This window comes from Dendrobates tinctorius, unplaced genomic scaffold (assembly GCF_039654945.1).
Source record: "Dendrobates tinctorius isolate UK_male_01 unplaced genomic scaffold, ASM3965494v1 ptg000062l, whole genome shotgun sequence".
Lineage (NCBI taxonomy): Eukaryota > Metazoa > Chordata > Amphibia > Anura > Dendrobatidae > Dendrobates > Dendrobates tinctorius.
This window is the reverse complement of record NW_027361730.1, coordinates 21,377,547-21,391,234: the sequence shown is the minus strand read 5'-3', so window position 1 is coordinate 21,391,234 and position 13,688 is coordinate 21,377,547. Positions and strand designations below refer to the sequence as shown.

The following is a 13,688-nucleotide window of genomic DNA, read 5'->3' as shown; positions in this document are numbered from 1 at the left end:
TCATTCTGCCATCCACGGAAGACGGAGTAAGATTCTTTCCCTCATTTGTCGTCAGACGAGCAGTCACATGCTACTTAGAGGCCACTCAGGAGTGGCGACTGGACGCAGAATTGTTTATCCATTACAATGGTAGAATAGGATAAGGGCACATCTACACACACCCTGGCAGGGTGGATAAGTCAATTATCTCCTCCGCATACGACACTGAGGGATTACCTACCAGGGACCTTAGAGCTCATTCAACTAGGGCGATAGCAACATCATAGGCAGAGAAGGCGGGAGCCTCAGTAGAGCAAATATACTGGGCCGCCACTTAGTCTACACTAGACACTTTCTGTAGACACTACAAATTGGACACGCTAGCAGCTAACCAGACGACCTTTGGTCGGTAGTAAGATGCTAAAAGCAGTAGTCCCACCCTAAGCGAATTCCTACTTTGGTATTCCCCATGGTGCTGTCGGGATAGGACGTCCTGGAAAACAGAGATTAGACCTACCGGTAATGTTATTTCCAGGAGTCCATCCTGACAGCACTGGTAGTTCCCTCCCGAGGATTTGTATTGGTAATAATATGCTTGTACTAAATCTAAATAAATAATAATTGCATCCATACTGGTGTGGTACTTGGAAAATCACTGGAGTCTGAGAGTGGGAGGGGACCTTTTAACCTCTCGTGCATTTCCTGTCCCTGTGATGAAGGAAGGACAACCCCATGGTGCTGTCAGGATGGACTCCTGGAAATAACATTACCGGTAGGTCTAATCTCTGTTTTCACATGTGCTGTTGCTTAGCCCTATTCCTCCCATTCTGTATATGCTTTTTTTCATTTTTATTGCCCAGATGTAGTACTTTGCATTTTTCCCCTATTAAAAACCATTCTGTTAGTTGCTGCCCACTTCTCCAGTTTATTTAAATCTTTTTGAATCCTCTCTCTCTCTTCTCTAGTATTAGCTATCCCTCCTAGCTTTGTGTCATCAGCAAATTTAATCAGTTTACCCTCAATTCCTTCATCTAAATCGTTGATAAAGATGTTGAACAATACAGGGCCCAGGACAGAGCCCTGTGGTACCCCACTTGGGACATTCTTCCAACTGGATGTGCAGCCATTTACGACCACTCTTTGGGTCCGATCACTAAGCCAGTTATGAATCCACCTAACAGTTGCCTTGTCCATTCCATACTTAGTCATTTTTTTCAAAAAGGATTGTATGAGATACTTTGTCAAATGCTTTGCTGAAGTCAAGATATACTATATCTACAGCATTTCCTTGATCCACCCAATCAGTGATTCCGTCATAGAAGGAAATTAAGTTAGTCTGACATGATTTATTAGTTACAAACCCATGCTGACTCTGTTTAATCACTTTATTCTTATCCAGGTACTGACATTCATGTTGTTTAATAATTTGTTCAAAGATCTTTCCTGGTATAGAAGTCAGACTCACCGGCCTATAGTTGCCTGGGTCCACCTTCTTCCCCTTTTTGAAGATAGGAACAACATTTGCTCTTCTCCAGTCTTCTGGGACTTCTCCTGTTCTCCAAGAATTTTCAAAGATTATGGAGAGGGGTTCAAAAATTTCTTCTGCTATCTCCTTCAGTACTCTGGGGTGTAATTCATCTGGACCTGGAGACTTGAATTCATTTAGGTTAGCTAAGTGTTTCCTCACTATCTTTCTGTTTATAGATATCCTGGATTCTTCTATACCCTTAATAGGACAGTGAAGAACAGTTGATGTTACATTTCCTTTCTGAGAGAAAACAGATGCAAAATAGGAATTTAAAAGTTCAGCCTTCTCAACAGCCTGTCTTACCATTTCATCATTTTCATCCTGTAAAAATCCTATAGCATCTTTGACTTTTCTTTTACTTTTGACATATCCCCAAAATCCTTTATTATTGCTTTTGACATCTCTTGCAAGCCTCAATTCATTTTCAGCTTTAGATAATCTGATTTGTGCCCTGCAGGTTCTGCAGACAGCATTATATTCTTCTTTAGATATGCCTCCCTCTTTCCATTTTATAAACATTTCTTTCTTCCTTTTTAGCATGTGCTTAAGTTCTGTGTTCATCCATCCTGGCTTCCTTAAATGCTTCCTATTCTTCCCTCTTTTCGGAATTGTTAACAATTGTGCTTTGAGAATTTCATTTTTCAAGATTTCCCATCCTTCCTGGACATTTTTGTCTTTAAGGATATCCAGCCATTGGATCCCTCCAATTCTCTTTCTGAATCCCTTAAAATCTGCCTTTCTGAAATCTAACCTTGACGTCTGAGTCTTCACAGGTCTTCCTCCTCTAGTTATCCAAAATTCTAAAATAGCATGGTCGCTACCTCCTAGGGTCCCAGCCACTTTTACCTCCTCAACCATTTCCTCCCTGTTTATAAGGATTAGATCCAAGGTAGCAGTTCCCCTTGTTTTCTCCCCTACCTTTTGGAAGATAAAGTTGTCAGCAAGAGAGGATAAGAATTTTCTTGACCTGTTAGTTTTGCCTGAGAGAGATTCCCAACAAATGTCTGGATAGTTGAAATCTCCCATGACAACTATGTCATATTTTTTTGAAGGACTTGGCAATTTGATGCATAAAGAGTTGATCCATATCTTCAGCTTGCACAGGTGGCCTGTAGTAAATGCCTACAATGGTGTCCTTTCCATTGTTCTGTCCTTGTATTCTTACCCAAACAGTTTCCACAGAACTCCCAGTCTCTGAAGCTTCAATATCTTCAGATATACCCGTTTCTAACATACAATGCGACACCTCCTCGTTTATCAAGTCTGTTTCTTGCAAATAAATTGTATCCTTCTAGTCTTGTATTCCAATCATGTGTATTGTCCCACCAAGTTTCATTGATTCCAATGACATCATATTTCTTTTCCTGCGTTAGTAGTTCCAATTCTCCTTGTTTGTTGCCCATGCTTTGTGCATTAGTATAGAAACATTTTAGTTTGTGATTTTTTTCTCTTTCTCCAATATTTTTATTAATTAGATTATTTTGTCTTTGTTCTTCCTTTCCACTTCTAATAGCAGAGTTCTCAATAGCATTTGTCAGGTGTATGGCTTTTTCTGGTCTTTTGCTTCCCTTCCCACATTGTTCTAGTTTAAAGCTCTCCTTACAAGTGTAGCAAGGCGACTTCCAAATACATGTTTTCCAGTCTTCGTAAGGTGCACCCCATCTCTAGCAAGTAGTCCATCGTAAAGGTAATTCACTCCGTGAAGTTTAGCTTTTCCACTGGTAAGTCTGTGAACATGTAGCAAGAAATGCAGCTCACCAAATGGCTCCTGGCCTCTTCCATATTGAGATTTCTTAAAAAACGGTGAAAGATGAGCTAAAATTCGGCGCACGGTTTTCCGATTTCTTCTTTTCAGCTGCAACGGCCAAAACCCAGTGATCGTTGAGCTCGCGGAGACTCTTCACTTATCCCAGAAGGTACTGGGAATATGCAAATGATCTCCTCAAGACTCTTCCCCTGGTTTTCCGATTTCTTCTTTTCAGCTGCAACGGCCAAAACCCAGTGATCGTTGAGCTCTCGGAGACTCTTCACTTATCCCAGAAGGTACTGGGAATATGCAAATGATCTCCTCAAGACTCTTCCCCTGGTTTTCCGATTTCTTCTTTTCAGCTGCAACGGCCAAAACCCATTGATCGTTGAGCTCACGGAGACTCCTCACTTATCCCAGAAGGTACTGGGAATATGCAAATGATCTCAAGACTGTTCCCCTGGTTTTCCGATTTCTTCTTTTCAGCTGCAACGGCCAAAACCCAGTGATCGTTGAGCTCTCGGAGACTCTTCACTTATCCCAGAAGGTACTGGGAATATGCAAATGATCTTCTCAAAACTCTTCCCCTGGTTTCCTCCCTGATAATGGCCGCTGGAGCCCATGAATGCTCAGATTCAGATCTCGTCTCCCGAGATCTCGGGACGAGATCTGAATCTGAGCTCGTGCAGGCTCCAGCGGCCATTTTCCCGGAGGCCACCACATCGCAGCAATGGAGCTGCCTGGGCCTCCAGGCTTTGGGGAAATGCCGGAGGAGCCCCGACACTGGACAGAGAGCCACCGCAGCCGCCCCCCAGCACAGCGCCACCACGCTGGACAAAGAGGAGGAGCCGCCGCACTGTTGCCACCAATGAGGTAAAAGGGGGATGATAACACCACTTACACCCTCCCTTGTTCATCGGGACCACTCCCCCCATATGCACTCGGTGTATAAGACTACATCTGGCGTATAAGACGACCCCCGACTTGTAAGCAGATTTTCAGGGGTTAAAAAGTCATCTTATACGCCGGAAAATACGGTAATAAAATATCTCATATGATTTTGTATTTCAATTGTAGGCTTATAATGCTATAAAAGTGACTTTTTGAAGCCAGAATTCTACTGTAATTAAATTACTATTAAATACCTCAAACTCAAGCCAATTTGGAAAAACCAAAGTAATATTCTTAATCAGCACCATAAACTTAAAGGGGCTGTCTACTACTAGGACTACCCCATCTTAAATTAAATGTTTGGCCCTAATAAAATTAAAAAAAATCAATTTTTAATGCCTGAACACTTTGGTTTCATGAAACATAGCTCAAACAAAGGTTTCATGAAGAGGCAAAAGTAAGGATCCAACGTGGAATAATCATCCCAGGTAATAGACCGTGATCAAGGCTTCCTGCCAAAACACGTTGGTCCATTCTGATAACTATTTTACTTGCTATTGTGCCAGTTTCTGCTCCTGGAAGCTTTTAATGGATCAACAATTGTTACATTTTATACATACCTGGGATGATTATTCCATGCTGGATCCTTCCTTTTGTGGCTATATGAAGTTGTTGCTCTGACATGGTATGTGTGAATCCTCCCAGCCTTGAAATATCAAATAAATATTAAGGTAAAGCAATATAACTTAAAATATTTTATTTGCTATGTTTTTCTATATCGAAGGAGAAAATTACGGAACTATCAACAAAATATTATTGACGTCGTCTTATGGACCTTTTTTTACCACACACTTTCAGTTAAATAGCATTCTAGAATGTTAAATGACCATGTAAGTGAGGTGAAATGCTTTTTCTGAAGAAAAAAGGCTTTCAAGAGGTCCTATCAGCAGGTGAAATGTGGCCAATATATGCTCTTGTTTTATAACCACTGCTCCCGAGTATTAATTTTTTTTAAATCTATCTTCTGCCATAAGGTTCCAGAGCCTTTCTATTTAGTGCTACTTTATATAGCCATTACAAGAGGGTGTTGCTCACAGGACTCTGAGGGTATGTCGTTAGGCTGCTCTGCATCATCACCCTGTGAACCATGCCCTCTTGTAAAGACCATAAAATTAGCCTCAAATAAGTCCCATAACTCTGGAACCATAGGGTAAAATGAACCGAAGCCATTAAGTGGCATGCACCTCTTAATGAATTGGGCGTATCTTATTCCTGCTCTTCCCTCATTAATACTGGTGTACGAAACGCCAGTCTTAATGATTCAAGACCATAGACTTTATTGGGATAAGAGATGTGTTTCTACCTTGTCTCAAGATCTTCATCGGGTGCATCACTTACAAGCGCCTCCTGATGGTTTCTCTGTCAGCCGTTACAATTTCTCCTGGCACTGTTCCTACCGGGTGGGAGTCTAAGCCTCTGGAGTTGGCACCAGAACCCCCTTGTGGATATCTGGTGTATGTTTGGTGTTGTTCCCAAAGTACAACTGCCGGAGGTGAGCAGTATACTGTACCCTCTTTCTTTGGTCTGTCTCAGTGGTACCACACCTGGAAGCAGCATCCTGATTTATATGTTCCAGCATCATCTCCTTGGCGAATGCAGAATCATGATTCACCATTAATTCTCACTTTTCCCTGCGACCTCGGGTGATGAGTCAAAGGGTGGGGATAGTTATTTCCCTGTTACGTGAGGGGCTGCAATCCTGGGCTTTCTCACTATCTCCTACCTCCCCTGAGAGAGTGTCTGTTGATCGATTCTTCGAGGCTTTGAGTCTAATTTACGGTGAACCTGATCGAGTGAGATTGGCAGAGGACACGATTGAGTCTTACCCAGGGAACGCTCTCTGCTCAGTGGTGCTGTTCCGAGTACAGGCGATGGGCACCAGTTTTCCTGTAACGACTTGACACTCGAGGCTATTCTGAGAGGGTCTCTCCAAGCCTTTAAAGGATGCATTGGCCCTGCACCCACCACCCAATTCTCTGGAGGAGGCCATGACCCAGGCCGTCCGTATGGACTGCAGGCTGACAGAGAGAAGTGTCGTGCAACGAGAAGCTCCTCTGTTGCCAGTGAAACCGGAGCCTTCATCGTCAGTTAAGCCCATGGAGGTGGGGGCTGTCTCCATGAAGGAAAAAGGGAGGAGACTTCGCAGAGAGAAAAAACTCTGCTTCTATTGTGGAGATCCGGGTCATTGGATAAAGGACTGTCCCTCCTGCCCCCCAGATACCATGGTCTCGGGAAACGACTAGGTCTGGGTAACTGCCGAGGAGGTTACCCAGACCCACGGGTACTTTTTTCCTCAGTCTTCAAACTATTGTTAAAAGTGGACGTTGGGGTGAACAATTGTTTTTTGTCCTTCTGCTTTTGTGGATTGCGGGTCTTCAGTAAACTTGATTGACTCGAGGTTGGTGGCCCACTGTGAGATAGGGACAGTCAGTTGGACAAATCCGAGAGTGGTGGCTATTGACTTAACCCTGTTCACCAAGGACGGGTTCTGTTACCTAAGAATTTGTCCTTAAGGTGGGGTCTGTTCTTCTGGAGCATATAGCCTGTTTCGTTCTGGACAGCCTCCCTGCAGGTTTTGTTTTGGAGTTTCCTTGGCAACAATGTCATAATCTAGTCATTGACTGGGAGGCCCGGGAGATTGTTAAATGGGGACCCAACTGTGAAAACGTCTGAATTCTGTGTCTGTGTTGTCCGTCGGTCTGGAGGCTGTTCCGGAGTACCTGAAGGACTTTGAGGACGTGTTTTCCAAAAGACAGGCTGAGGGGTTACCACCGCACTGCCCTTTTGATTGTGCCATTGACCTGATTCCTGGGGGCTAAATTGCCTAAGGCCCGATTGTTTAACCTCTCTGGTCCTGAGCAGGTCGCCATGAAGGAGTACATATCTGAGTTTCCGCAAGGGGCATATCCACCCCTCCATGTCTCCTGTTACTGCAGGTTTCTTTTTTGTAAAAAAAAAAAAAAAAAAAAAATGGTGGTCTCTGCCCATGCCTTGACTTTTGGGAACTGAACAAGATTACTGTAAGAAACACATATCCCCTCCCAGTCATTCCCGATTTGTGTAATCAATTATTCAGGGCCAAATGGTTTTCAAAACTAGACTTGCAGGGGGCATATAACCTTATCCGGGTGCGGGAGGGGGATGAGTGAAAATCTGCATTTCTCACCTCAGAAGGGCTGTTCAAAAACTTAATTATGCCATTTGGTTTGACCAATGTCCCTGCGGTTTTCGAAAACTTCAGTCATGTGTTCTCTGATTTTATTGGGCAGTTTGTGATTGTATACTTAGATGACATTCTGGTTTATTCATTTGTTAAGCAGACACACATTGGTCACCTTTGGGCAGTTCTTCAAAGACTCAGGGAGAACCAACTTTTCGCTAAGCTAGACAAATGCTTGTTTTTTGTCCAGGAACTCCCTTTCTTGGGATTCATTGTCTCTAGTGAGGGGTTCTGTATGGATCCTAAAAAGATGCAGGCCATTGTAGTTGGGTTCAGCCCCAGAACCTGAAGGGCCTTCAGTGCTTCTTGGGATTCGCCAGTTATTACCGGAGGTTTCTCACTCTCACAGTGGTAACGGCGTTTCTCACTCTTAAAAAATGCTTTGACTGCCCCGGTTCTGGTTCAACCTGATCAATCTGAACCCTTTGTGGTGGAGGATGAAGCCTCGGAGGCGGGGGCGGTGTTGTCACAGGGGCCCGCTACTCCTCGGCAGAAAGATATCATGGCGTGGGTAATCGGGATCTTCTTACTGTTAAGTTGGCCTTTGAAGAATGGAGGCATTTTTTGGAGGGGGTGGCTCATCCCATTACTGTAGTTACTGATCACAAGAACCTGTTGTATATTGAGTCTGATTAAAGGTTGACCCCTAGGCAAGCTAGATGGTCACTTTTTTTGTCGGTTCCAGTTCTCGATCACCTTTCGTCAGGGATCCAAGAATGTGAAGACCGATGCCTTGTCTCGAAGTCTGGATCCAGTTTCTCTCCCTGAGCCTCCATCCCCCATTCTTCAACCTTGGGTGGTGGTGGTGGCTGATGTGTCTGCAGGTATGGAACGGGAGATTCGGGAATCCCAGTCTCAGGCTCCACCATTCAAGCAGGTGGGAAAATTATTTGTTTCTGTTCAACTTCGACTCAGAGTCCTCAAGGAGTTCCATGATTCGGTGCTGAGTGGACATCCTGGGATTTCGGCTATTCGTGGGGCTGTCACAAGGGGTTTTTGGTGAGCCTCACTTAAGTCTTATGTGAGGAAGTTTGTGTCTGCCTGTGAAGTTTGTGCCCACGCTAAGAGCTCTCATAACCAGCTGGCCTGGGAAATGGCACCTTTGCCAGTTCCTGATAGACCATGGACACATTTGTCCATGGATTTTATCACTAATCTTCCTCCTTCCAAGGGTAATTCTGTCTTCTGGGTGGTGGTGGACAGGTTTACAAAGCAAGCACACTTTGTACCCTTAGTGGCACTACCCTCTGCCGAGACCTTGTCTAGGTTGTTCGTTCAACATGTGGTTTGTTTGCATGGTGTACCCTTGAAAGTGGTGTCTGACCATGGTGTGCAGTTTGTGTCCAGGTTTTGGAGGGTGTTTTGTAAAAGGTTGGGTATTGAGTTGTCCTTTTCGTCAGCATTCCATCCGGAGACCAATGGTCAGACCAAACGGTCCAATCATCAAAAACATAGTAGAGACAGCGCTTCACAGGTTGGTGGAATTTACATCTTTTATTCTGCCTTCTGTGGCAACGTTTTGATTACACAAGATCTTTTTCGGGCTTGAAAAAGATCTTGAGAGATCTTGTGTGATCGAAACGTTGCCACAGAAGGCAGATTAAAGGAGATGTAAAATCCACCAACCTGTGAATCACTGTCTCTGCGATGTTTGAGTGTATTGCAAGTGGGACTCCTTGGACCTGACGTGCTCTCCTATTGTGGGTAAAGTTAACCCTATGATGCTATGTGGTGCTGTGGACATATTTTTCTTATTGCTCAAATGGATCAATCAGTCGTTAGAAAAAAAAATTGCACTGTTTTACCACTTTCAGTCAAGAGAACTGGTCTGATGACTTGCCTTTAGCAGAGTTTGCGTTCAATAACAGTGTTAACCACTCTACAGGTACCTCTTTTCTTCTGTAATTATGGGTTTAATCCACACTTTGGGGCGTTTTCTCGTCTGGACTTCAGTTGCCCGGGTGCGATATATCTGTACAGCAGTTGGGGAATTTATGGTGGGAGGTTCAAAAGAATATTGGGGAGGCTCAGAGGAAGTTTAAGGTTTTTATGGACAGGAGACAGACTGTGGGACCCACCTTTCGGGTTGGGGATAGTGTGGCTGTCTACCAGGAACATTAAGCTTAAGGTTCCTTCGGCAAAATTGGGACCTAAGTTTATTGGACCTTATGAGATCATGGACGTGGTTAACCCAGTGGCGTTTCGTTTGCGCCTCCCAGTGTCTTTTAAGATCCCCAATGTATTCTATAGGGCCCTGCTGAAACCATTGGGGACTGTGGAAGAAGCATCATTGAGTCCCTTGGCCGCCTGTATTGGTGGATATAAGAAATACTGGGCACACTCCTAAGTTGCAGGTGTGAGAAGATATTTTAATACATACAGTAGCCACTACGTACAAACATTTAATATATAATGTAGGTAGAACCAACCTTGTAAATGCTGATAGAAAGCATAAGTGGTGAGTGACCGTTACTATGGCTCTGCTGTGAAGGAAAAAGTATATTCAGGCCATGAGTGAACCATAAGTAAACGCTGGTGGAGGGGGACGCTAAAGAAATGCACTTACCAAGGCAGCAGAGCTGCTCTGTGTCCTATGACGCGGTAATCAGCTCTGCTGGTTCTACCTACATTATACTCACCTCTTAGTACCATATTTTGGCCTCGCTAATTTGGCTCTTTTTTCACCACCACAGATTTGATCTGCTATTAAATTCTTATGTGGGAAACCCACACGATCCTATATACTTACCCTAGGTATGTTATTTACTCTCTGATCCCCAAAATGAACGTTAGCATGTTGGATAGCCTCTATATGGATTGTTTGTCCTATTGTCAATTTTTGACCTGCGATCTTTGGATGAATTATTGTATATACTTTGGTTATTTATTACACACTGTTTTATTTTCCTTTTTGTTATTTTTGTTGTACACTGACGAAGGTCTTAACTGACTGAAACGTTTGTACGTAGTGGCTACTGTATGTATTAAAATATCTTCTCACACCTGCAACTTACGAGTGTGCCCATTTGTTATATACACTTAAGGTTTGTGAACCTACTGATTGGCACCTCCCTCACTGGCTGTGCTATAACATTTAGCTATATGTATTGGTGGATAGTCAGGAGGAGTACAAGGTGGAGCGCATCGTGGATTCCAGGTTGGTCCACTGTTCCCTCCAGTATCTTGTGCACTGGATGGGGTATGGTCCTGAAGAACGATCCTGGGTTCCTGCCCGATTGGTTCATGCCAATCGTCTGGTGCACTCCTTTCATGCCCAGTTTCCTGGGAAACCTGAGGGTCCGGTGGCCCCATTGAGAAGGGGGGTTACTGTCATGATTCTGGACAGGATGGTTCCACCTCCATCCTGGCCAGGTCAGGGCTAATTCTAGTTCACCTCTTTTTGGTTCTGGGGTGGCTATTTAATGTTGGCAGTTCCTGGATTTGGTGTCAGTGATACTTCTGTATACTCTGTTTGTGGTTGCTGACCCAGGTTACTTGTCTGTAAATGTTGTGCGTGTGTGCTTTGCTGTGTATGACTTGGTTTGTCCCCTGACTTTTGCCTCTGTATCCTGCTTTGTACTGCCCAGTTCTTCCTGGCTATCTGACCCCTTGGCTTGTCTCCGTTTACTGTCTTATCACTAGGTACCACACTCTCGTCTGGCTTTTGACCCTCGGCTCTCCTTTGACTACATTAACTTTCTGTGCCCTGTACTCCACGCGCTCAGTTGCCTTCCCTGTCCTCACACGTGGGGTCTCCGGCCCCTGGTCACATGACCACTTAGTTCCAGGTCCTGTGCTCACTGCTTAGTCTCAGGTCCTTGCACACTGCATGCCTTGTTCCTCCACTCCCTGCGCTCGTTCACAGGCCCCCTAGGCTGCACCAGTGATACCATCTGTGTAATTGCAACTCCCTCTATATGTAAATCCGATTTCATTCAAGTGATTTTTTAAAATTCCGATACATTGACTCCTATTTCTTCCCATTCATGTTTCCTTTATTTTTTGCTATTTTCATGGTATAGCCAGCCATATGTTTTTCTTGATAACGTTCTCATTTTGTCTATACTTGCACAAAATTTTACAAACTGCTGACTGGAAACAACCAATAACTTTATCCCTCTGTTAGATTTGTATCTAGAAAGAATTCAGTTGACAACTCCTGATAGGGCCATGTATTTTTTTAAGGCCTAACCATTTCTAATATTTAGTTAAAGTCTGTAAGATCTCCCTTTTAACTGAAGACTAGCTGACATTTTTACACTTTTGACATAATTTGTTTTAAAAATGCATATTAAAATTTGATTTTGATATTATTCCTCAACCTTGGCGTACAAGTCCACAATTTCTCTTCTACTTGATGTTGCATATCATATACCAATAATTAAAACTTTTTTTTCCATTTGTTTTAGGATATTTTCAGTTTCTTTTGCTACATTTTTTTCTGCAGAAATAACACACGTTGCTGAAAAATGCATCGGCAATAATGTATTTAACTGTGCATTTTGATGTGTTCGCTGTGTTTTTTTTCTTTGCTGCTGGGGGAAAAATGCCATTAAAACCATGAAAGAATGCACTTTACAATAAAGCACCACAAGTCAAAAATTAATTTTACATTTTTTTTAGAAATCTCATTCATTTTGCTAATACGGTCAAAGGCTGTGTTTTTGTACCCTAAGAACTTGAAAAATAAAGTAAAAAAAAGTGAACAAGTTCTTACTAAGGCGGAATGTTCAGCTTTCAACCAAACATAGTTTTGTGTTTTCTTTGTAATTTGTTATTACACAATGAACATTTGTAAAATCTTACAATTTATTCTTCTATTGATTTTAGATTATGCATACACAAAGCACATGTGAGACACACATAATAAATGTCAACTAGTGTGGCCACATTTTAACAAATCATACTGGTAATGTTTTCATCAGTTTCCGGCTGATAACACATTCCCAGTGTTTTACTTTTCACCTGGCTGGAAGCACATTGCAGTCACACCTTGTGATCCATTACTACAGCAGCAGCAGCCAAAGGAACTGATGGAGTCTGTTCCTACCTATGAAGTGTGAGTACAGAATGATGAGTGATGTATGCTGTTGTGTAATGGTACCTTTAGATATTACACACAAGTAATGGTTCCATGTAATATTTGGACTGGTCTAATAAGTTTAGAGACCCGCAGAAGTGTGACCTGAAAGCCACCTATGAGCTGGAGCTGCTTGCGAACTCCTTGCTCCATTTAATAGGTCCTGGATTTACCAATAAACAAGATATGCTAACAATTGTTGATACATTTTTAGTTGCTGAAGATAACATCCTTCTTGGTGTATTGTAAAGAACTAACTGTATTAACATCTGTGTGTTACATTTTGCCATATTCTCTACTTTTTAGCTACAACTTTATTTTTTGCAGTCTTTTTTTATTCCCTAAAAGTTAAAGCATAAGAAACTTGACATATTTGTGTGATTGTATATATACTGTATATACACCTACAAACATTAAAATTACTGTTTCATTTAGATCCTTTATAGTAAGTTTGATAGAGGACAATTAACTCATATAAAATATTGTTACAGTTCTAATTTTTCAGTGAATTCTTATCCCATATCTGCCAGTGCATTAGATTGAAATGCTAAAACACATTATCGTTAATGAAAATTACTTTATGGTATTGCAACAACATTTTTCGATATACGTTCTGTAGCAATTTGTCACGTGGTTTTACAGGTCATCTATTAGGAATATTCATTACTTCCAAGGTATTAACCCCTTCATGACTGGAGCTTTTTTCGGTTTTGCGTTTTCGTTTTTCGCTCCCCTTCTTTCTAGAGCCATAACTATTTTTTATTTTTCTGTCAATATGGCCATGTGAGGGCTTGTTTTTTTGCAGGATGAGTTGTACTTTTGAACGACACCATTGGTTTTAGCATGTCGTGTACTCGAAAATGGGGAAAAAAAATTGTGTATGTTTGATTTTTTTTTTTTTTTTTTTTTTGAATGGGGCAAAAAGGGGGGTGATTTGAACTTTTATGTTTATTTTTGTAAAATATTTTTTTAAAACTTTTTTTTTTTTTACTTTTGGCATGCTTCAATAGCCTCCATGGGAGGCTAGAAGCTACCATAGCTCGATCGACTCTGCTACATAGAGGCGATGCTCAGATCGCCTCTATGTAGCAGAATTACTGTATTGCTATGAGCGACAACCACAGGGTGGCGCTCATAGCAATCCGACATCAACAACCATAGAGGCCTCAAGGAGATCTCAGGT

General features: G+C 42.4%; 1 protein-coding gene across 1 annotated transcript in view; it reads left to right on the top strand.

Annotated features, from left to right (window-relative positions):
- The first annotated feature begins 12,406 nt into the window (after positions 1 to 12,406).
- The window catches only part of LOC141093141 (stimulated by retinoic acid gene 6 protein-like), a 196,020-nt gene continuing 194,738 nt past the window's right edge, over positions 12,407 to 13,688 (top strand). Inside the window, exon 1 of the mRNA XM_073579614.1 lies at positions 12,407 to 12,484. Within this exon, the coding sequence (XP_073435715.1) occupies positions 12,459 to 12,484 (26 nt within the window). The 5' untranslated portion in view covers positions 12,407 to 12,458. The remainder of the gene's footprint in view (positions 12,485 to 13,688) is intronic.